The 25,589-nt window shown below is 48.2% G+C and overlaps 1 protein-coding gene across 2 annotated transcripts in view; it reads right to left on the bottom strand.

The window, feature by feature from the left end:
- The window catches only part of FGD5 (FYVE, RhoGEF and PH domain containing 5), a 123,535-nt gene that overhangs the window by 97,187 nt on the left and 759 nt on the right, over positions 1-25,589 (bottom strand). For both annotated transcript variants that reach the window (XM_008951689.5, XM_003826223.7), the window contains exon 2: positions 15,498-18,138. In XM_008951689.5, the coding sequence (XP_008949937.1) occupies positions 15,498-18,138 (2,641 nt within the window). The remainder of the gene's footprint in view (positions 1-15,497; positions 18,139-25,589) is intronic.

Below are 25,589 nucleotides of genomic sequence, written 5' to 3'. Positions count from 1 at the left end.
TGTCCCTCCTTGCTGCAGTCTGGTCACTGTGTGTGTGTCCTTGGTCTTGGTGCACCCTAGGTCCCTTATACCCGGGTGCTTCTGTGCATGTGGTCCCCACCGTCCCTTCCATTTGGAATGTCCTTCCTTCCCTTCTTCAGTTCGCAAATTCTTACTCGCCCTTTGAGCCCTGCTCAAATGTCCATGTTAACCCTGCGAGTGCCTCAGGGAGGCCTCTTCTTCAAAGCACGTGGCTGTTCCTTCTGTGCTGCCAGAATATTGCTCACTTTCCTATCATATTTATTTTAATCACATCTCATCAGCAATCGGGGTCTGCCTCTCCCATCTCTCTCCTGGGCCTTTCTGAGGGTGGCCACTTGGCTACTCAAGGAACCAAGTCCCAGCACTTCTCTCTTCCCCTCGTGGCCTCAGGTTTCTCCTCCGTAAATGAGGGGGTTCAGACAGCCTGGGTGGAATCCTGAACCTCCCACCCTCAAGGCTGAGGAACACAGGAGAGCCAGAGAAAACTCAAAAGTCGGGCAAAGGCTGGCAAAGCATGAACTCTCCTCACTCACGGTGCTGCTGAATGCAGACCTCAGGGCCTCCTGGAGTCTGGAGACCATTTGCGTTTGGGGACCAGGCAGGTCTCCTCACCCCAGAGGCTGAGCAGCTGCCTAAGTTCTCTGATGCTGCTAAGCCATTGACTCACTCTGCAGCTCTGAACCCAGCCTTGACCTCTGGCCTCCAGCCGGCAAGCAAACTTGGGCTTGAACCAGGGACCTCCCTGGAAACCAGATGCAGCATCTACAAGGAGCTTCCTGGGCGGGGAGCGTGGCCCAGAACAACCTCTCGCCGTATGACATCACCCTTCTCTCTTGTTATCCCTCAGAGCAGGACTGGGGTCATGGCCTGCCACACCCTGACCCAGGTCAGCCCCAGGGTCTCCGCGCTCTCACCACGGCTCCTTGTGCAACATGTGGCATGGAGGCTTCACAGCAGATGCCCCTGGGTTCTACGTCTGACTCTGCCACCTGCCAGCTATGTGATCCTGGACAGCACTCTGGAGCCTCGAGTTCCTTTCTACTCTTAATCTCTGCCCCTTCCCTGGTATTTCCCAGACCCTCAGTCTTTCAGAGGCCCCTTTTCCTGCCCTCCTCTGATCCCTTCTTCATATCAGGTACAATCAAAATAACAATTACCAAGAACCCTCGCTGAGAACCTTCTGCAGGCCAGACCCTGCACCAAGCAACTGGCATGGATTCTTAGCCACTGCACACTTGCCACCACCTGTTATCTCCATTTTACAGTCAAGGAACTGAGAGGCATTCTAGAAAACGGCTCACCCACGGCCTTGCAAGGAAAATAACTGCCTGAATTCTCCCTGTTCTTCTTCAAGTCTTTGCTTAAATTTTGCTGTAATTGGTGTCTTCCCTTTTCCAAAGGGTGCTTACTGGGAGAAAAAAGCTTTGTAAGCTGTAAAGTGCAGTGCACAAGTATGCGGCGGCTATGTTAAGGTTTCATGACCTCCTGAGCTTTCTGGGTTTTGTAGTGCAGCTTTCTTTTCTTTTTTATTTTTATTTTTTTTTGAGACAGAGTCTCACTCTGTCATCCGGGCTGGAGTGCAGTGGCGTGATCTCGGCTCACTGCAACCTCCACCTCCCAGGTTCAAGCAATTTTTGTGCCTCAGCCTTCCAAGCAGCTGGAACTACAGGCATGCACCACCACGCCAGGCTAATTATTTTGTATTTTTAGCAGAGATGGGGCATCACCATGTTGGCCCGGCTGGTCTCAAACTCCTGACCTCAGGTGATCTGTCTGCCTCAGCCTCCCAAAGTACTGGGATTACAGGCGTGAGCCACCTCGCCCTGCCTGTAGTGCAGCTTTCTGACCCGCAGAAGGACAGCCTCCCTGCTCACTTGGCCTCTCTGTGCACAACCACTGTGAGAGTGGCTCGCCATCTCCTAAGGCGGGGGCAACGCTTGCCAGGGGAAAGCACCGCTGGGTCCTTGTGTGTGCCTTGTGGGGCCTGCTCTGGGATTTCGGACTGTCTGTTTGCCTCCTCTGCCATGTGATGTCTCAAAGCCTCAGTTTTCCTGCCTGTAAAATGGGGCTGATGATCCTGGTCTTGCACGGCGGTTGGAGGATTAATGATATCACATATAATGCAGTGGCAGATCGCGGGGTCTGCTGAAGCTTGCTTCTTTCACCATTTACATTGTTAACTTCATTTCCGTTCTTGCAAAATAGAAGGCAAGGGAAAAAATACAACCCAGGAATTTAAGATCCAAAAGCTATTTACCCCTTAAACTGCTTCTTACATGCCCCGCCTGTGGCTTCTCTCCCTCAACAGAACAAAAAATGAACAGGAGCCATTTTCCACCTCCCCTACTGTGTGTGGCACAGGGTTCTGCAAACATCTGATTAAATTATTGGTAAAAAAAGACTTACAAATATGTATACCTGACAGATAGCTCTTATCAAAAGCCCGACTATGTGAGATGACGTAGGGTGTTCAAACTGCATTCCTCAGAAACCCTAGGCTCCTGTGAGTGAGGACTCATGAATGTCTAGTTTGAATCTCATGGATACAGACAGTGCTATAGTGTTAGTAATAACGGCTCCAGTGCAGTGAGCACTTGCAAACTGCCAGGCTCTTACTAAATTCTTTGCAAGCATTAACTCATTCAATCCTCACAATAACTCCTTGAGGTAGCTATCTAGTGTCATTTCCCCTCTTCTAACAGATGAAGAGACTGAGGCACAGAGAGGTTAGGTAATTTGCCCAAGGACACACAGCTAGTAAGTGGCAGAGTTGGGATTTGAACTCAGCCATCTGACTCTAGAGAATGCATTCTCCCATAATATACTGCTTCACAAAATCATTGCCCCTCAGCAGGCTTTTCGGGCAGCATTGCAATCCGTAACTCCCAATTTTCAAGACTTCTATTCACCATGACAATCTCATTAATTGACATCCTATTCATTGTTAAAAACTTGAACTTACGAAAGAGAATTATAATAACAGACCTTTGGTTTCTATGTTGGGGTTCCAAGTAAGATTTGAAAAAGTATCCTGCTGCAACAGAAACTGAGAAAACCACCAAGATTAAGCATGGGAGGGAACCCCAAGAAGGACCGCATAACCACCCTTCCCACCCCTTCTACCTGGCCAGGACCTTGACTCGGGCAGGACTTCACACCCAGGCAGACTTCACACACCAGCACCCAGGGGCTGCTGCCTTCTGAGGCTGCTTGTCGGCAGGTGTGTCTTCCAGCATTTCAGAGGATCTGGATGAAGTGGGCACTCTTCATGAAAGCCCTGCTACACTGTGCCAGGAGGGGCCTTTTAGAACTGGCCTCAGAGCTGGTACTGGATCTTCCTCTGGTCACCTCGGGCCTCTCCAGCCTTGGGGTCTGGAAACCCTTCAGGGATCATTGAGGCAGTATCTATAGCGGACCACCTGCTTCCTCAGGATGCTATCTGCCAGCCAAAAATGACCCCAAGAGCTCAAACTTCCTGGCCTGTGCAAGCCTCATGTGCTTAATTACTGATCATGATGGGGAGCTCACTTCCTTACAAGACAACCCTGCTGGACACATCTCTCAGTGCGAGAAAGTCTCACTGTAACAGAGGAGGTTCCTGAGCAGATTCTGTAAGATAGAATTGTTTAATGTGTGTGTGTGTCTTGTTTTCTTAATTAAAATCTTACAAGAAAGCCTCAAACTTCAAGTTCTTGGGTTATGCCTTGACCTGGAGATTTTGGGCCCTATCCAGGGCTCTAACCCAACCCTGTGCATGCAGAGAATGGGTCTGTTTATATAGAGACCAGTCACATCATCCCGAAAAACAACCTCAACTCGGAGACACTCATCTTGCCAGAAAACAGCCAAAGATCAGGCCTCTCCAACACAGGGAAGCACCACAATTCTTAGATGCAAGCTCGGAATTCCCCGACACATGGCTCAGTGGCTGCCTTCATCTCTGGAAGGCTGGACAGTCTTGGGGCATTCTCAGGAAACGAGATGAAACACATTAATTCGTCGCTCAGAAATTATTATTAGTTTATTGTCCTGCTGACCCTGAGTTTTATAAGCATGGATAATAAATTCTCCAAGGGCCAATCCCGAGCATAGCCAGGCAATCTAAGGAAGCGTAAACCTTCTGCATAAGATTGTCCCTTTGTTACTGCAATAGTGTGTGCCGTTCTTTTTCTCTACAGTTTTTCATCATTCCCTGGCCATGTGAACCCAGGCAAATGGACAGTCTCTGTAGGCTGTCCAAGTCTGAACACCTGCATTAAGAAAATTTCCATCCTGAAGTTTCGTACTGTACTGTGTATCCTCATTTGACAGCTGGAGAGTCAGGAAGCTCTCAAAGGGATGAACTAGAAAGAGGCAAGAACCATTCCTATAGACATCCTCCCTCTGGTCCTACCTCCATCATTCTTACTGGCTTAAAAGTCATGCCGCCACTCTGAACCTCAGTTTTCTCTTCTATTAAAAAAATAAAACTGGATAACTATGCCCAAAGGGACGTTCAGCAAATTGCACGCAATGAGGCACATAAAGAAGGAACCACACAGCAGAGCTGAGAGCCTGGGTGGTGGAAACTGCCTGGGTTAAAATTCTCGCTCCGTTGCTGACCAGCTGTGTGACCTTAAGTCCTCACCTTAACCTCTTTACACCCTAGTCTTCTGATCTGCTAAGTACAGACAAAAAACCAGCATCTATGTCTCAGGGTGGTTTTTCAGATGAATTAACACATACAAACGGTCTGTGACAACACCTGGTGCAGGGGGAACTCTATGAAGCCTCTTACGTAGCAGCGTCTGTTTGCCTCAGCTCCCAGCACAAAGTACAAGGTTGACAATATTCTTTTTGAAGACGTGACTCAGCCCTGGTGTCTGCATTATCTCTCAGACTCCTCACGGTGCTCAGTGATGAAGAGACCGTCGCCACCACTTGTACAGGTGAGAAAACCGGGGCTCAGATCAGAGGGCAGGGTCAGGGTGGAGGTGGACTTGAGCTCATTCTCTCTTTTTGCTGTGCCGTGCTGCCTCTCTGGTTCTGCCATCTGTGTCCACCAAATATCACTGACCACTCAGAACCGTGACGCTGGGAAGTTCCAGACTAGCAAGAGCTCTGGTTTCTTCTGCACTGAGCCACTGTGTCGTAGCCACAGCTGGAAGGCCACCACACTACACAGGCGAACAAGAAGCTAAGCCTGTTGTCATGTCTTGACCCCTTGATGTTCAGGCACCTTTCTTTAGTGGCTTCTTCACCCCACACAGCTGACAATAATTGTACTAGAGTACTAGCTGATCTTGGCACCTCCCACCCTTTGCTCTAAAACTTTGAATAGCTCCCTACTGCTTACAGATCAAATCAGTTCACCTGGAGGTACAAATCCAAATTCAACACACTCCTTTTCAAGAGCCTTCCCAGCCTTATTCCCTCCTACCCTCCCTCTGGTGTGGCTGGGCCAGTCTCCTCTTGGTTCCCTGGACTAGCATGGTCTTCTGGGAAGAGCACTCAGATGGGGGACCTCAGCGCCACTGGTTCCAAACCACTCCAGAGCAGTCATGGGTGGGAGAGCAGCCTGAGACCCAGCTGCTTAAAAATCACACAGCTTGATGAAGACTTGCAATCTAAATCCAAGCCTCTCTACACCCCGAGAACCACTTGGAAGGGCAAATACTCTTAGCTACAGTTTTGAACTACTTGCTGATCTTACCCGAAACATACAAGTCCAGAGAAATGATCTGAAGTGCTTAGATACTTCAAGTATCTGTGGATCGTAACACTTCTCTCCAATGGCATCTCTTTCAAGTAAAATCCAAATCTTTCACAAGGTCCCTGCCTACCCGACTTCCCATCGCCTTCTGCGCTCCACCCACAGTGGCCTCCTTATCTCTCTACGAACCCCACAAAGGCCTCCACCCTCAGCACAAAGGGCCTTTGCTCCTGCTATTCCCTCTGCCTCGGATGCCCTTCCCCTTGGGATGTCTGATCATCCTTCACGTTTCACTCAAGTTCACCTCTTCAGAGAAGCCTTCCCTGATCACCCTGTCTAAAGTGTGTCTTCCACCAGTCACTCTGTATCACACTGATTTTTTTATTCTTCTTTTCCATAAACTATAATTATCGTGTTCACTTATTAGTCTGTTTACTGTCTGCCTCTCCCCAGCACAAGGAGTCTGTTCACTGCTGTATGTGGAGCTCAGAGAGCAGCACCCGGCTCAGAATAGGTACCTGATACACATCTGTCCTCAAGGAATGCATGGACTACCAACACAACTTTCCTCTTTGGCTGCATGCTATGCCTGACAGCCTCATCCCCATTTGAAAAGCTGGGGAAAGTGAGGCTCAAATACCTCAAGGAAATCCAGACTCAAGCTGGAACAAAGACTTCACTCCTCTTCTGGGGCTCAGCTGGTCAAGGAGACCTGCTGCTGACATTTCACCAAAGAACTCCAACAATAAGACTCTCTTCTATTAGCGAGAATTATATTCACACCTCCTACAGGGAGAAACCCTGATTTTATGAAGGTAAAACCACATTGTGATTAACACTTAATCAGGATCTTATCTACATTACAGCTCTGCAAGGTAAAAAAAATAGTTGGGGGTCTTAATATCATGCTAGTAATGTTACAATGAGTGCGTTCCTGACACGATTTTCTTATTAGGGTCCTTCCCTGTAAATTTTATTGCATTTAATTAAAAATTATTGCTAAAAGAAACAGCTGCAGATGGTCTTATTTTAAGTCAGAAAATTAAAAACTGAGTATTCTCATCAGTCAATTTCAACAAGAAGCACAGCCACATGCATTAGGATGTGATGGTTTTGAGATTATAATAATTTTCATGGCATTTCTAGGTCCTTTCAATGAAACTTAATGAAAGCTCTGCATGAGTTCATTTGTCAAAAACATAATAACAGGAAGGCTCCTGGCTTACAGGCAGATATAAAGATACCAATGAATACCACAGCTAGGATATGCCAAAAATCCAGCCACGCGGCTCTCAGCACCAATGGAACCAGTCAGCAGGAGGCTTAGCTGCAACTCTGTCACATTCCCACCGAGCATTGATAGCTGAGGCTGTAAATCACCTTGGTTTTACAAGGATGTGTTATTTGTTGCTGCAGCGCTGTCTACAGTAGTAAAAAATACATAAAAGTCAGGTTTCACTCTCTTAGAGAATCACTTCAGCAAAATATTTATGCATTCTAAGGAATCTGGGGGTGCACTGACAGGTGGGGAGGAGGAAGGAGGGATGCTTATGCTAGATTTTGTGCTAGATTCCAGAACTGCAATGGCAGTCGCTATTCTCGCTCTGGATGGCCCATACAATGACCTCCCCCCAACTTCATTACTCGGCTTGTCTCCTTTACTCTTAAAGACTGAATTCCTATTATTTCTTGCTATGTCTTTTACTGGAAACCAACTCAAATCTTTTATTTGGGACCAGACTGTAAAAGACAAAAGAATGAAAAGAGAAATGCAAAGGCAGATGCAATCTAGCCCTGGAGTTCATCAACGCTGGAGAACTAGGGTTGCTGTGTACATCCTGGTGGCAGAATGCCATTCCTCCCCTGGCTGCAGCCACAGCCCCAGGTTGGTCATCCTCTCTTGAGGGGACCACTACAACCATCTCTTCACGAATCTCCCAGCTTCCCATCCCTCCATCCCCTCCGTTCTCCACCTGCCAGCAAAGTATCCATGCAATGCACCACCCACACGACGGCGTTCCCCTGCTGAAAATCACTATGGACTCCCCCCTGCCCAGGGGATGGCGTACACACTTGTCACACTGATATACAAGGCGTTCTCAACTGGGCCCACCCTGCCTTCCCAACTCCATGCACCTAAGCTCCAGCTGAACACTTCAAGATCCTTTCGACTCTCCAGACTCAAGCGCAGGCTTTTTCTCTTCCTGGACTGTCTCCATCATGAACTCCTGCTCCCCATCAAGACCCACCTTGGCCGGGCGCAGTGGCTCACACCTGTAATCCCAACATTTTGGGAGGCCGAGGCAGGTGGATCACCAGAGGTCAGGAGTTCAAGACCAGCCTGGCCAATATAGTGAAACCCCATCCCTACTAAAAATACAAAAATTAGCCAGACAAGGTCATGAGTGCCTGGAATCCCCTGCTTGAACCTAGGAGGCAGAGGTTGCAGTGAGTCAAGATCATGCCATTGCACTCCAGCACAGGCAACAGAATGAGGCTCCATCTCAAAAAAAAAAAAAAAAAAAAAAAGAGACCCACCTCAAATGTCCTACAGATACTGAAGGCTCCCCTACTGCCCACTCCATAGCCAACTGGATATACCACTAACCAAGCTTTATCATTTTATCACCCTAGGCTCTAATTGCCTCTCTATCCATCTTTCTCCTCAGCCAGCCTAAAAACTCCAGAGGGCAGGGATTTGAGTACCTCTACTACCTAGAACGGCACAGACAACCAGCAGATACTCTGGGAACGCTAGCGGACTGAGTGAGGGAACTGGCTGGGCTCACTCACAATGTCCTACTGTTACACTCAGAAATGAGAGAGAGATGGTATTTGTGTTTAGTCCTCAAGCCTTTCAACCCCATCTCCTCCATATAATACTCCTCCCTGTCTGCAGATGATGTGACCTATTTTCCAGAATAAAGGTATTGAGGTACCTTCTGAATGAAGGAAGACATTTTCATTGGAGTCTTATTTCTTGTACATTCTCTCCTCTTTCTCCTGCCTCCATGTCAAAAGCCTACTTTTCCTGCAATGTCTACTCAAGTGCCACTTTGTCCATGAAGACATCCTGCCCGCCTCTGGACTCCTACTCTTCGGGTCCTGGGCCTTTTCTACCTTGCATTTCAGTGACCTGGGTCTAAGTCCTCTTCCTACCCCCAGACTCTCAGTCCACTGAGGCCAGCAGTGGTACCTGGTGCCCCTCTCTCTCCTTCCACACATCACTCCATGCAATCGTTGCCCAAAATGAGTCATTTCACAAACAGCCATCATCAGTTAGCCAACACATTCACTCTCCTGGGTCTTCCTGCTCCCTCTCCTCATACGCATGCTGCACAACGTGGCCCAAACACAAACTCCTGGGCATGTAATTCGAGCTGCATTTCAACCATAAGCAGCTCTGTAACAACCCTGGGCTGGCGGAGCAGAATCCTTAACTGCTCTGTCTGCAATGCACAAGCACTCTTGAGCTGCTGCCCCGGGCGGGTGGAATCTTCTGAGGTTCTCCTAATGAGCATTCCATTCCAAACAGATGGCATGCTCCAAACCGAGAACTCCTGGTTGCTCCTCAGGCACAGCTGGCCACGCAAGGGCAGGGGTACCCACTGTGGCCTGCAGGAGGGAAAGACATCTGAGTACCTCATTAGCAAGTTCCAGGAAAGCTCGTCTTATTGATAAGTTGCCAACAGAGCAACAAACCCACCAGCCAGCAGAAAAGAAAGGTGTCCTTTCACTTTTCCTTGAGTCTCCTGTACCAATAAGCAACGTTAACACTTTGGGGGTGGCTGTGCCACCCTGTCTCTTGCAAGCAGGACACTCAACAGGTTTGGATTAAGAATACCAGAAAACATCCTGGCTAATATGGTGAAACCCAGTCTCTACTAAAAAATACAAAAAATTAGCCGCCCATGGTGGTGGGCGCCTCGGCTACTCAGGAGGCTGAGGCAGGAGAATGGCATGAACCTGGGAGGCGGAGCTTGCAGTGAGCCGAGATCGCACCACTGCACTCCAGCCTGGGCAACAGAGCGAGACTCCGTCTCAAAAAAAAAAAAAAAAAAAAAAAGAATACCAGAAAATGTGGCAATTTGCGACCACAGAAAACAGGTAGTAGTGGAAACAGCATGGGATTGAAAGTCAGACAGACTTGGGTTCTGACCTTGGTTTGGCCACTTATCATCCATGTGACAGAAGATAGTTCATGTCATGTCACCAAGCCTGTTTTCTCACCTGGAAAATGGGAGCTGGAAATTCCTACCTAACTAACTGTAAGTTATAAATAACAAATACAGTCATAATAATAGAGACAGGCAGTTTTATTATGATTATGGAATCATAAAACCCCTAGTCTTGCTGTCTTTGGTGTACGAGGCAGCTAATGACTCCAAATCAATATTGCTCAGATGTTGCCTGCAGCCCTGAACCCATCTCATGGGAAGTCAGAGGTACAGTTCATGTCACATCCTATGGCAAAAGCTTGCAAATTCATGATCCTGGTTTTACTGATGTGATGTAAAGCCCTAAACGTTAAGTCAAACCCATGTAGAACAGTCGTTGTGTGTGTGTGAGAGAGAGACAGACAGACAGACAGAAATACACAGCAAGAGGAACGAGATTCTCCCTCCCAGGTTCCACGCCTCAGGAATCAAATTCAAATCCTGCATCCACCACTATGTGACCTCGGTCATGTCACTTAATAACAGCTAATGCTTACTGATCATTTTACCATGTACCGTATTAACTCCGGTAGTCTTAATGACATTCCAAGGCAGGTACAATGATCGTCTCCTTTTACAGATAAGGACACTGAGGTACAGAGAGGTCAGAAACTTGTTCAAGGTCACATAGACAATAAGTGTAGACCAATACCCAGGCAGCTTGGCTCCAAAGCCTATGAGCTTAGCTGTGGTGCTTTCACAGGCTCTCCTCAGGCCACGGTGTCCTCATCTGTAAACAGAAAAAGCTACCATAAATGTGTCAAGAACAACATGCACTAATGGATGAGGGCAGTGGGGCGAGGGGCAGAGGGGAAGAAGAGGAGAGGGAGAGAGGGAGACAGGGAGAAAGGGAGGGAGAGGAAGAAAGAGAGAGCGAGTGAGAGAGAGAGAAAGCCAGTGCAGCAACATGTGCATGGTATAATCTGGGTGCTGGGCACATGGGTGTTCACACTAAAACTCTTAACTTCTCAACAAGTTTGAACATTTTCATAACAAAATGTTGGGGAAAAGTGGCCTCAGGGATCTGTGCTGATGTATAATGCTGACTGCTATCATGCAAAACACAAACATATGATGATGAAGATTTAAATGAGATATTTAGGACAAGGGAGTCTGTGTCATGTTTTGCATAAAACAGGTATGTAATAACTGTATACAAAGCATCCAGCACTGTGTTGCTAAAAACAGGTATTTAATAAATGATATTTCTTTCCCCTTGTGAAGCTCAAAATCACCAACTCATCAGTATACATTTATTAAGCTTCTAGTGTGTAACCAACATATCAGGGTGCTATAGGATATTCAGAGGTGAAGACTGGGTTCCCCTGGCCAAGACTACTGGTCAGTGACTTAGGACATAAGACAGCCTATCTGGAAACTAAGGGTGTTGGACTAGATCTCTGCTGAAAACTTTTTTTTTTTTAAGTGAGCGTCAATTCAGGGAACAAAGAATGCTTCAGGGATAATTTCATTTCATTTTTCTTTTGAATCAGGGTCTGCTCTGTCAGCCAGGCTGGAGTGCAGTGGCATGATGACAGCTCAATGCAGCCTGAAATTCCTAGCTCAAGTGATCCTCCCGCCTCAACCTCCTGAGCAGCTGGGACTACAGGTGCGTACCACAATGCCCGGCTATTTATATATGTGTGTGTGTGTACATATATATATATATATATATATATATATATATATATATATATATGTAGAGATGGGAGTGTATATGTAGAGATGGGAGTCTCACTATGTTGTCTAGGCTGTTCTCAAACTTCTGGCTTCAAGTGATCCTCCTGCCTTGGCCTCCCAAAGCACTGGGATTACAGGCGTAAGCCACTGCACTCAGCCCAGGTATACATTTTAAACTAAAGAATGATAAAACCTTCTTTTGTATACCATTGAAAAAAATGGACATAGGTAATAAATTTATAAAGGACTGTTAACAGTATTACTATAGCTACTAACATGCTACTATCTATGCAAATCTCAAAGGAAGTAACTACACAGAAGAAACTTTACAATCATCCATTAGACCCTGAGCTGCTACTCACCCAGTTTCAGGGTCGCTAAGGGCTCTCTGAATTCTATTATATGCTGTTTCTTGAAGGGAGATACTTTTAGCAGAAAATGGGCTTGGATTTTAAATAACACTGAATCACTTCCCTTCTTAGTCCTTTTGGATTCTTCTGGTTTTGCCAGGTAGAAAGTCTCCGTGTGGTGCAAGCATGTCTTTAACACCTCTCCCTGTTTAACAAAGAGATCAGGCTTCCAGCTCCCAGCCTTGGCAAGGAATCACCTCAAGCTAGTCTTTACCCATGTTGTTTTACCGTTCTATCTTATTTTTACAATTGCCTTCTATTTACGGCAACTGATACTGTTTTTCCATTTCCCAATAGTGAGAAAAAGTTTCCATTACATTTTTCTAAATAAAAAAGATGGGCTGATTTAAAGAAAACTAATGAGTCAAAGTATAGGCAGTATAATGGAAATGGTAAATGAAGTCCAGGAAAGGTGAATGGTTGAGAAATACACAACTGCCCCAACCTTACCATTTTACAGATGAGCAAACTGCGGCCCAGCCTCTTCCAAGGTCCCATAACAAGTGTTGGGACCCTAGGCTTTGAATCCATGTCTGATGCACTGACCTGCCCTTCAGTCAGGGCTATGGGTATTTATTTTGGCTTCTGCCTCTAATCCTCACACTATAGCAAGGTATGGGGCAGGACAAGTAGCAGGCGGAGGAAGGAACTGCCTCCCCACCCTCTCATCCCGTCCAACCCCAAGCACCCCTAGGCACAGGTCTCAGATCAGCAGCATCCCCTACACTCTGTACTCAAAGCCCCTATTCAGGCAAACAAGCAGGGTCCCCCAGACCCACGGCAGTCATTCATGCCTCTTGGCGATATGCGTCTCAAACCTCCCTTGCCCAGACCTGCTCCAGCCCAAAGTGGGGATTTTTCTCCCCCTTTGCTTTCATCTGTTTCATGTAGGAAAGCGGAAGAAAGCTTTGCTCACTGACTGATGTCCAAGAGGATGTGGTTCCTGTATGGGAGATTTATTCCAGTCAGTCTGGCCTTTGGCGAAATAGCATCAGAGTGGTGCAACCGTGCTTTTGAAATTCAGTCTGACAGTTCAAGACACTCAACCAAGGCCCTAGGCTGTAGCATCAAATGTGAGCTAATGCAAAGAAAGCACCTAGCACAGTGCTTGGCACACAGTAAACAGTCACGATCCAGGAGCTTTAGCGTTGTCTTAGATATTTTATTCCCTATTGTCATAACTGTCCGGATGAAAAGTCCTTTTTGTTTGGTTTTTTGCACAAAGTACAGATCAAGGCAACAGGTCCTTCACATATAGCCAAGCAGCCTGTGCACTGCACACCCCAGGTGGCACTATACATAGATGAAAGGTGAAGGACTTGCTCTTGTGATTGTACAATGCGCAGCCTGCACAACCAGACCTGGCATCCCCTCACATAATTCACTACAAATTCCTGATCCAGAAGTCAAGAAGTCTGGGTTTGGACACTGATTTCTCCAGTAACTTACTGAGAGATCTTACGCAAGTGCCTTTTCCTCTCTGTATCACAGTTTCCTCTTCTGTAACAGGACTTGTGTCTGAAGTTTCCTCCAGCTATAAAATTCTGTGATTCTACAAAGGCAGATTTCAATTTTTGAAGGGCTATTGTAAAAAAGATGAAATAAGCTCCCTTACCTGGCTTGAGAGAGAAGAACCATGAGTAGGGGAGGGATATTAGAGGGGAACAGTATATGCCTCAGTCACAGAGAAACTCTTCCTCATGATCAGAGTACCCAGCACCCGATGAGGCAGCTCTGGGAGTGATGGGTTCCCTGTGGCTGGAGGATTTCAAGTACACTGGGTAAGCACCTGTTAGAGGTGGGCGGTCTCTGACCAGCACGGAGAGTTTATTGTTGTAAAGCTTGGTTCTGCTTTCCTCAGTGCTAGGAGGCACTCAGCTGGGGATGGGTCTTGTCCACCCCTGCCGATTGTTATTAATGTAATGAACTTGCTGACTCTGCCTCTCTACCCCTCTTGCAGCTCGCACGAGTCCACATTCTCCAAACTAAACTCAGTCCCTCGGGCTGTGCTGGTGTTTACCTTTGCTCTGGCAAACAAATCTTCTCATCTTAGAAAGAACTAATAAATAAATCGCCTTACCCAGACTTGGGATAGTGAGAAGATGGAGCCAGGATGGCGAACCATGCAAAATACTCAAGAGAATTATCCATGCAAACACTTCCTAGCAGCTCTACTCCAACAACAGCTAATGCTAATTGCAAATCATCCTTATCTAGTCAAGACTGCGGGTCCCCTAGGAATTCCTAGCGGCAACAGCTGAGTAGGACTGGTTTAAGTTTCTGCACATGAGGGAAAAGAATCAGAGGGTTTCTTTTAAAATCACAACCACTTTCGTTTCTCGTTAATTCAGATCAGGTGCCCCCAAACAATGAGGACGGTTCAGGGCAAACTGCATCACCTTTAAGTTGTGTCCACAATTCCATAAGGAATGGCAAGATTTGGCAATTATCCACTCGGGATGATCAATGAGGGGCATTCAGAGTCTTGGGAAGGTGAGGTCAGAACACCCCCACTGTTGTTCAATAACTTCAGTGTCTCACTCTCACTTCCAAAGTGAATCAATTAAAAAAAAAAAAAAAAAAACAAGCTTGGATGTAGCTCTTAAAGACTTCCATTCAGTAATTTAGCTCAGGGCACCATCAGCTCTTTAAACAATTTAAATAGTCTTTTCTAGTTCCCTGTTGAATACAGTGTATATTTACTCAATAAAAAGGTACCAATCTCAATTTAGGGTATTTTCCTGATGTGAAAGATATTCAGTTTGGCAAGATTCCAGAACCTTCTGTCTTGGTGACTGTCTCAGAGGCGAGTAGCAAAGCCATCTACCTAGGAGATAACGAGAACTGTCTCCCAAATAATGTAAACAAAAATGCTTTCACATGTACCGTATTTGGCATCTTATACACTGCTTTCACACAGAATATCTACTCTGATTTTCTTTTTTCTTTTTCTTTTCTTTTTTTTTTATTTGTTTTAGACAGAGTCTCGCTCTATTGCCAGGTTGGAGTACAGTTGCGTGATCTCAGCTCACTGCAACCTCCGCCTCCCGAGTTCAAGCGATTCTCCTGCCTCAGCCCCCCAAGCAGCTGGGATTACAGGTGCATGCCACCATGCCCAGCTAATTTTTGTATTTTTAGTAGAGACGGGGTTTCACCATGTTGACCAGGATGGTCTCGATCTCTTGACCTTGTGACCTGCCCGCCTCGGCCTCCCAAAGTGCTGGGATTACAGGCGTGAGCCACTGCGCCCGGCCTTACTCTGATTTTCTTAAACTCTCTACCATGAGGTAGCATGAGTCCCATTTCATGGATGAAGTAACTGAGGCTCAGAGATATAAAGCCACTCACCCCAAGTCAACACAGCTAGTAAGAAACAGAGCCTGAGGCTGGAAAGCAAGTCCATCTGTCCACCACACCCACGCTGCCTCTTGGACAGTTACAGCTGCTGAACAAGAAAGGAAATGGAATGTCAGGTACCTTTCTGCATCCTGGTCTGCACTCTGCTGTTTGCTCTCAAAGGCGTTGAAGCTGCTCATGTCCACGTAGCCATCATTTTCGTTTGCTGTGGACAGGGCTCTGCTCTGATCTTCAAACAGCTTCGTGAACGCGCCAGCCCTGGCAGGTCTCCGGGGTGGAATCTGGATATTCTCATAGTCCGAGTTCATGGCTGGAATGTTCTCATAGTCTGAAGTGTCAGCGCTGGGGAAGGAGATGGACCGTGGCTTGGTCAGTGGCAAGGGCAGGAAGGGCGGCCGGGAGCGGTCTTCAAAGGACTCCACTCTGGACACCGTCCTGCTGAAGGGGACACCTTTCCTCTTGCCATCTCTATAAAAGATGAGGGAGGAGGGGGATTCAGAAGCCCGGAGCTTCCCAGTCCGAGACTTAAGCTGAGGGGAGTTGCTGAGGCTTCTCCGGTCAACTTCCAGAATCCTGGAAGGCCCGTGGTAGCTGGACTCTGAAGAGGACCTAGAGGAAGACACGTTCACGTCCACATGCAGTTTGTTCTCCGTCTTCTTCTTAAACGTCAGTGCCAGGAACCGCTTAAAGGATGACTTCTTCTTCTTGTACTTGTCCGGGGAGTCGCTGTGGATCAGGAGTGAGGGAGAGCTCTTTGTGATGGGCTTCTTGGTGATGCAGGCCAGGTCGAAAGGAGGTGGGATGTCGACCATGGAAGAAGGCGTGGAGGTGCCGCTGGACGGAAGGTGGTTTCTCTGGGAGAAACTCCCAGAGGAGCCAATTACACACGACAGAGAGAGATTGTCCTCTTTCCTCTTTATCCTGTGGTCATCCAACCCTGACCCCTCAGGCTCCTGGTACACGGAGACTGGAATCTCTCGGCCTTCCACGGAGAACGACCGAGGGTATAAAGTAAAGGCCCTGGGCTTTGCTGGCAAGGCCCTGCTGGCTTCCAAGGGCTTCCCCTCCAATGACAAAAGCGTCTTTCCCACCTCCTCTGCGGCACTTCCAATGCCAGGGGCTGACGAGCCCGCCTCAGGTCCGGTTTCTTCAGGGACGGTTTCTGGGACATAGCCGGCCACCTTCCCAGAGTGGGGCCGGACCCTCGTGCTGGTGTTCTTCCTGTCCGCGGGGACCAGGCCACCCTCTGCCTCACAGTTCAATTCTTCTTTCGAGCCATAACCACCCAGGGCGTCCGATGCAGCCTGCCCTCCTTCTCCAGGGGCCGCCTGACCGGGCAGGCCCACGCCCATCACATAGGGGTTGGCCAATGCATCATCCAAGGCCTCCTCCTCCAGCACGACCACCACACCAGGGGCTGCGGGACCCTCGGCCACTCCACCCTGTAGGGAGCCACACTGGCCACACAAAGCCCCCACCATGGGGTTCTCCTCCGCACGCAGCCCCAGCTTTGGTGCCTGCTCTGATTCTAAACCTTTCGCTGATTCAGAAAGAGGAGAACAGCTCTCGCTGCAAAAAGAGGTGCTCTCAGTTGGGAAGAACTCATAGGGGCTTCCTGTGAGGGAAGTCACCAAGTCCTCCATGCAGTCATTCTCAAAAGGGACAATCTGGCAGCTCTCCTCTGCGGACTCATCCTGTGTATGGTCCTCCAGGGTGGCGGCTGCCACTTCTTGGTTGGTTTTCTTCTCGTGGTCAGGTGGTTCACTGAGGTCAACCTGTTCCCCACCTGTGACACCCGTGGCCTCTTCACATCCCTCCTCAAGAACTTCAGGGCAGTCTGTGGCTGCCTCTGCCTCCTGGACCCCGGCCAGCTCCTCCTTCTCAGGGGGCTCCTCACTGGTGTCCTCAGCATCCTGTCCCATGTCCTCCGTGGGCCTGTCAGGATCCGAACCCTCATGTGCCCCTGCTGGGTCTGTGCTGGCACAGCCTTCCTCATCATCCTCCTCTGCCTCCCCGGGGGTGTCGGGGGGCTCGTGGTCCTCTCCATGGATGTGAGGCAGGAGGAGGTCGCTCTGGAAGACCCCCTCTCCAGCCCAAGGCCCACTGTCCTCCAGGCTGCACTCCCTGTGTGGCTGCACTAGCTTCTCTTCCTCCTCACTTCTGGACACCTGCTCCAGTGTCCCTGGCTCATCAGCGCAGCCCTCCCCTTCATCCTCAAGAGCAAGGTCTGTGCCTTCCTCACCCTCCCTGCTCAGCGCTCCTGCACCCGGAGCAGCAGGGGCCACTGAATCCTCACCAGCTCCTGTACCCTCCAGGCCACATGCCTCGCCTCCCTCCTCACGCTCCTCTTCCTCTTCCGCAGAGGACTCGGGAGACACCAGGGCTTTGTTCCCCACACTGCCCTCGTCCTTGGGTTCATCCTCCCTCAGCGGAACCCTGGGGACCACGATGTAATCCTCGTCGGTCTCCGACTCAGAGCACTTTGGGACGGACCGGGGCCCCTCATCAAGCCCCCTGTCTACACAGGGCAGCCGCCCGTTGCTGCATTTGTTCAAGCTGTCATTCAGGTACACACTGGCTCTCCACTCGTTTGGGGCAGTCAGCCTGGGCTTGGGGGCAATGGGGGGCTTCGGACCCCTGAACATGGAGTTTGGACTGTGAAGACTCTCGGGCCTGGCTGAGGAAGGGAATTTGGGCGCGGTCACTGGCGTCAGTGGACTGGTAGTCTTTGGCTTGGGAGCGACAGGTGGTTTTGGTGAATCTAGACGACAAAAATAGAGAAAAGGAGAAAAAGTACAATTAACTTTATTGCCATTCAGAGTCTCCTACACACCACTTGCAGGGGACGCCGCAGATGGTTCCGTCCGCCCATGTGAAGCCCACCTCCCGTGCTTTGTCTTAGGCTTATGCCCTCCACCAGAATCTTTAAAACCCCTTGATTTTCCACTAAAGATTCATTCTGTAAACAAAGTGAACAGACCTTTCTTCTACACGCAGCCCAACTAACGAAAATCAACCAAATGAAATCCTGTGCTCCTCAAATGAAGTGTCCAGGTCAGTGCATTCATTCATCCAGCAGCTACTGATAAACACTTTCTATGACCCAGCAACCATGGGAAAAGGCTGAACTTGCTGTCACCCTCCCTGCTGCCCTCATGGAGCTTACATCCCCCCTTCTACAGCTACTCCATTGGGTACCCACTAGCTACACGCACAGCACTGCAGATGGCAGGGTCTCCTAGGGTCAAGAAGAGAAAACAGACTCTGCTGAGAACTCACAGTTGAGTTACAACAACTGGAGGGTAGAGCCGGGGACCCTTGGAATATTATGACTGAATAGCTGCAATTTCATCCCTTCGTGAATGACACGCCAAAGGTTTGAAAGTGTGATGTGTGCTTCTGCTGGGGGTCACGTCTGGAATCTGCATGCTTCAGGACTGTGTCCAGCCAGGCCTACACCCAAATTTCATGGGCATGCAAATTTCATGGGAGAAATTATATAGTACGTGCCAACATGGATATCTGGAAAAGGATGTACTTGCCACATGGATATCTGTGGATGCTGAGGACCTTCTGACAGTGGCAGAATAAAAGATGTGGTGCAGACTACAATGCAACTGGAATTAGAGAAGCATGGGCTGCTGTGGCCAGGGAAGACCTCTTAAAGAAGGTGACATTTTAGCTAAGATTTGCAGGATAAGAAGGATCTAGAGAAGGGGAACGGTCAAATGAGTGGTTGCCAACTTTTGAGCTCAGCATCTTTCTGCTACAAGACTGCCCATGCCTCCTCCCTGGCTTCCCTGTCACCTGCCTGGCCCCCTAAGCTCCCTTGCATACTGCGGGCATAGAATCCATCTCCATCCCAACATCTCTGCTTCAAAAGTACTGCATGGATCCCTGCCACCCATGGATTAGGACTCCCACGTTTCTCCTTCAGCCTGGTCTAATCTCCCAGCTCCATTCCCACTAAGGCTTGGGTATGACACAAGTGGCCTCAAAATAACAGCCTGGCTCCTAACAGGAGGGAAGATGAAGCAGACTGCCGGGAGATCTCTGCCAGCAAACTCTTCTCTTCCCACTCATGTTAGGCCCAGTTTTGTCCCTGAAACATCTAACATCACTAATCTCTAATCCAGGGCTGTCCCTGGAATGTGAGCCACATGTATCACTACATAGGCAATTTTAAATTATCTTGTAGGCACATTAAAAATAAATAGGTAAGGCTGGGTGCAGTGGCTCACACATGTAATCCCAGCACTTTCAGAAGCTAAGGTGGGCAGATCACTTGAGGTCAGGAGTTCGAGACCAGCCTGGTCAACATGGTGAAACCCCGTCTCTACTAAAAACACAAAAATTAGCCGGGTGTGGTGGCACACGCCTGTAGTCTCAGCTACTCAGGAGGCTGAGGCAGAGGAATCACTTAAACCTGGAAGGCAGAGGTTGCAATGAGCCAAGATTGAGCCACTGCACTCCTGCCTGGGTGACAAGAGCAAAACTCCATCTCAAAAAAAAAAAAAAAAAAAAAGTAAAAGTAATTTTAATGATATATTTTATTGGACTCAATATATCCAAATATTATCATTTCAATATGTAATCAATATATAAAATGTATTAATGAGGTGTTTGACAGTCTTTTTTCATACGAAGTGTCCCAAATCTAATATGCATTTTACATTTGCAGCACACTTCAATTTAGACTAGCTACATTTTACCTGCTCACGAGCCACATGTGGCTGGTGGCTACGGTACTGTCCAGCACAGCTCTAACTGGTTTTAGACATCTCCATGGGACTGTACCACTGGCACCTCAATTTCAGTATTTCTAAATGGGTTTAAAGGTTAAAATAGCCACTGCATCAGACCCCTAATCCACACCATTTCATCCACATCAATGCCCAGGCCAGCCACTGACATCCATACAATGACCCAGAATCTTCTAGAAATAGTGACTATCAAACTCCTTGTTTCCGTACACAGTCATGTGTGTCCTAGTTTAGAAAAGTGTCTATCCATATTAGTGAAAAACAAAACATGGGAGCTTAAAAAGGTATGCTTCAGCTACCTGTTAGAGTGGGGTAACAGAGGGAGCCTTTGGAGCCTGGCTGATCTGGGTCAAATCCTGACTTTGCTACTTATCAGCTATGAAACTCAGCCTCAGTTTCCTCATCTGTAAAATGGGTACCACACAGCACCTACCCTCAATGGATTGTTTTAAAAATTAAAGGCTACATATCAAAAGGGCTCAACAGCAGGCCTTCACATAGAAATACTCAATAAATAGTAGGTGTTGTTCAGATAAAGTCCATCTTTGCCTACCCCAGATCTTCCCTTGGTTGAAGTCTTGCTCTACACTGATACACTACGTAATATGAGCTTCACACTGTCAACATTGGGTGGCAGGCATTGGCATGAAATTATTCTTTGGGGGTGGGACTCTCATTTCTCATCCTTAACAGGTGGGCATTTCACATGGGTGCCATGAGACAGGACAAAGGGACAGGTGGGCCATGAAAAATGACCATCACCTTGGCTATATCACCCCCGTCCCACCCAATCCTTCATCCAATCAAGCTACTGATCTAAAGGCACTGTCTCCTAGGGAAAGGTTATGGTGGGTGTCTGAGGCATGATCCTGCAAGAAAATGACTTCCCCACAGGAGCCTCTGGGAATGGCAAACACTCAGCGCCTGTCCTGTGCTCCTAGCCCCAGGCGCAGAGTGCTTCAGCCACATCCCTTCTGAGATCAAGGCAAGCCAAAAGAAGAAAGGCTTCATCTGACCCTCACTGAAGGAGGAGGAAACTAAGGCACAGAGAGGGTGAGTGGCTGGTGTGGGGCTACCCAGCGAGTCCAGAGCAGGGCCCTGGTAGAACCTGCGTTTCCGGCTTTCTAGTGTTGTCACCTGACCCTCTGCCATCCCCTTTTTGCCACAGAGTGTTTCCTCTATGATGGAGACTCAGAGGTCCCATCATCTGGTGAAGCAGAGAAGGGTAAAATGCAGGGAAACTAAGGCCACGGTGACCAGAAACAGCTGGGCAGTTAAAAAATGTATGTAAAGCTGGGTCCAGGGCTCAGAACTACTAACTGACCAAAAAGTGAACAACTAGCTTTAATTTGCTCCTATTCAATTTCTCTTAGTCTAATTCCATTAAATACATATTTATTGAGTACCAACTATGTGCCAGGCCCTAATCTAGATTCTTTGGATACATCAATAAGTGTAACAAAGCCCCCAGACTCAGGGACCTTGTATTGAGAGGTGGTGGGAGATATGCAAGAGAAAGGGTAAGTACATTACATATCATATGCTAGATGATGATAAAGTCTGTGCAAAATGATTAGGAGTATTTTTTTTTTTTTTTTGCGATTTTAGATAGAGTGACCAGCATAGGCTTCACTGAGAGGACATGTGAGCAAAGACACGAAAGTGGTGAGGAAAGCTGGGACTCACTTGGCATCCAAGAAACAGCGAAGAGGCCGGCATGGCCAGACGGGACCGAGTGATCGAGCAGGAGAAGCAGATGAGGTGAGAGGAATCATAGGAGGGTGCAGATTATGCAGGGCTTTGACTCAGAGTGATGTGGGAAGCCACTGCAGGGTTTTGAGCAGAGGGACATGCACGTTCTGGCTAATGTGTTGAAATAAACTGAAATGGTGAGGAAGGAAGCAGGGAGACCAGTGAGGAGACTCCTGCAATTATCCAAGCAAGAGATGATGGAGGCTTGGACCAGGCTGAGGTGAAAAGAGGTCAGATTCTCAACAGGAAGGGAGAGCTGAGGGGATCTGCTGACCATATGAATGTGGGGTGTAAAAGAAAGAGAAAAGTCAAGAACGACACCAAGGTTTTGAGTCCGCGCAACTAGAAAGCTGAAGTTTCTGCCAACTGGAACAGGAAAGACTGCAGGTGCTGGGGAGGGAAATCCAGAATTTCAGTTTGCACGGGTCAAACTCCATTCACAGTCACCTACTAGACACCCTGGTGGAGATGTCAAGCAGCTGGAGATGTCAAGCAGGCTCTGGCTTCTGAAGAGAGGTCTGGCCGGAGGTCACCATCATAGAGATGGAATTTAAGGCAGGAGCCTGTTGAGATCACCAGAGGCATGAGTGTGGACAGAGAAGAGGGCAGGGCCAAGGAGGGAGCTCTGGGCGCCCCAGCCAGCAGAGATGAGGAGGGTGCAAACAAATCAAGAGTATGAGAGCATCCAGCTCTGTCCCCTCCTACTCACCCGCATCACAAAAGGGAGCCAGATGGAGCTCCTGACCTCAGCATCATGTTATCTAGGTCTAAGGGCAATTCTGCCTAGAGAAGACTCAGAAAAGAGAGAGCACTGAGTGCAGGTTGAAGGACAGGAGGATTTTCACAATTAAAAAATAGGCTCCACCTGGATAGAGCATTCCAGGGAACTTTAGGGTATGCTGAGCTTTAGGGTATGGTAGGGCGAAACTATAGGCTAAATCAGAGCTGTGGTTTCCTTCTCTGGATTCCCTGTCCAGAATCCAGCATGGATGTAGCTGGTGGACCTTCTGGGCTCTCCTGAGTTCCTCTGGAGAAGGCTATGGTGTGAACCTTCTCTCTCCTTGTATCACGGAGCCTGGGGGTCGGACCCTCCTCACCCTAAGTTACTAATGCCCAGGGCCTCCTGGCAATTTGCTATGCCCAAGGATGACTCAAACTCCAAACACCCTTTGAGCCAAGATGGCAGGAGTTAACTAGGGGGTGGGGGAATCGCACTGACAGGAGGAAGAGATTTTTAACAGCTTCTAGTGATAGAAATCACCCCCAGCCAGCCCCCTGGTACCAGTTTATATTTTCTCTATTTTAATTAAATATCTGTCACTCACATGTTCGTGCTTGCTGCTCCCTTGTCGGCTATGTAGAAGTTCAATTAGCAGGGGTATTGGGAGGAGCACTGGATGGGAGCCAGGAGCACTGGATGGGGAGCCAGGAGCCCTGATCTTCACACCTGGCTCTGCCTTAACTGGAGGTGTGATCTTGGGCAAGTCCCTTCCCCTTTCCGGGCCTCGGCTTCCCCATCTGCAGAGTGAGGGGATGGGACCAGTCAGTCAGTCTGGTTTGCTCTGGCCGACCACAGCCTTCTAAACTCCTGGCTCTTCTTAAGACACCCTCTGACATCCCATCTTCAGTTACAAAGTCTGTTTCAGCTGCAGTTCACTATACTCCCCCTGGAACTCTCATAACCATACGTTACAAGAGTAATTATCTTCCAATTTCACCTTCCAATTACATCTTAATTTAACTTTCATTCCTGGGTGCCTGCTGGAATGTCCAAGCCAAGCCTGATGATTTCTAATTAGGCTGCTGTTAGGATGGTCCAGTGATCCACGACAGGGCACTACCAGGAAGACAGCACAGGACAGTGTGGGAAGAGCATGCTCAGGCTCAGGAAGGCTGGGCTCCCATCCCATCTCTGCTATACGTCAGCTCTGTGATCTTGGGCACATCATTTTGCCTCTCTGAGCCTCAGTTTCCTTTTTGGTAAAATGATGAAATACCCCCTTTTTTTTCATAGGGCCGTTGAGAAGTTCCGGAAAATAACAGACATGATGCCTAATAAAGTCGACTGGCAGACATTTCCTACACCCTACTACGTGTTAGGCACTGGATAAAAAAGCAGGCTCTCAGGCTGGACAGTCTGGGTTTCAATCTTGTCTCAGCCCTTCAATAAGCCAGTGACCATAAAATCTCCGCACCTCAATTTTCCCATCTATAAAATGGGGATGGCAATGGTACTCAACTCATAAGGTGACTGTGAAAACTAAATAAACTGATAGAAGTAAAACACCTAAAAGCAATACCAAGTCATATTGAGTACCCAATAAATATTAGCTGGTATTTACTGGTTGCTCTGCTACAGACACTGTTCTTTCTAGGCACCTTACGTGTTTTAGTCTATTTAAATCTTACCAACCCCATTTTTCAGATAAAGAAACAGGTGTAGAGAGATTGAATAACCTGCTTAAGGTCACATAACTAAGCATATGATGGTTCTGAGATTCAGTCCTATGGAGTCTGTGAACCACCATGCCACGTGATCAGGAAATTCAGACCATGGTGCACGGCCTGAATGTGAGGCTGGTATCATTACCATCACATTGAAAAAGGAACCAGGTTTACACTGGAGACAAATTACAGGAAGGCTGAACCCAAGAGTGACAACGGCTAAGATTTCCTGGGACCAAACCTGCCTCTAAGTTTATTCCGACTCACTCCATCCCCCAGATTCTCAGAGAAGGGAGGGTCTGCCCAAGCCTCATGCAGGAAAACGTGGGAAAACTGGAAACGCTCTCACCATTGTTATAAAGCGAGTTTTATTAGGAGTGTAGGAAAAAGCTAGCCTGGCTCTGTTCAGCCACGCCAGCACAGGCAGGAGGCAACCCCCTTTCCAAGCAGTGGCTGGCTGGGCTCTGGGCCTCTGTTTCAGCCTCTTCCATTCCCGCAAAGTGGCACCCCCGATCCTGCTCCCCAATTCTGTGACCCACACTCACTAACTGTCCAGGTGCCTGTATGCCCAGCAATAACAGGGCCTGGACATGGAAGGTGGCTGCCACACTCCCAGACTGTCTAAACGCGCAGCCTGTACCTCACTGCTAAAACAATGACTTTTTTTCATTAAAAAGATTTTTAAAAGAAAAAATCCTATACACACACACACATACATACACATACACACACACACACACACCAGCAGGATATGGTTCCAAGACAGCCAAAATGGTGGCTTCCTGTTTCTTTAGGGATGTGTGTTTTGGAGTACGGCTTTGGACAAGGGTGTTGGTCGGGGAGCGGGCTGCCTTCTACTAAATTCTGTGAGAAAAAGAAAATAGAGTGGTGATTGCTCCTTGGCAGACAGATGAAGTTAGCTGGGACTGTTCCCTTGCAAACTCTCATCTTAAGGGAACTTTCTGCCCTCCCCTTAGATGGAGTTGGGAATCCCGAGGACAGGGTTCCATGCACCACCCATCTCCGAGTCTCGCTTTCTAAATCCGTTAAATGGCACTACTCTGGAGGAATCCCTGCGATTTCAAACACATTTTGATTTCACAGAATCTCTGAACTGCAGGGATGAGCTGGGGGAGTCAAATTCATAGAGCAGGAACGCGATGGACTGGGGGTGGGGGAACCTGGAGAGGCTCAGCGCGGCGGCGAGGAGCGTCCCCTTGGCATTGGGTCCCCTAGGGGAGGCACAATGGAG

Source organism: Pan paniscus, chromosome 2, assembly GCF_029289425.2.
Source record: "Pan paniscus chromosome 2, NHGRI_mPanPan1-v2.0_pri, whole genome shotgun sequence".
In the NCBI taxonomy this organism is placed as follows: Eukaryota; Metazoa; Chordata; class Mammalia; order Primates; family Hominidae; genus Pan; species Pan paniscus.
This window is presented reverse-complemented; position numbering and strand designations above follow the sequence as displayed.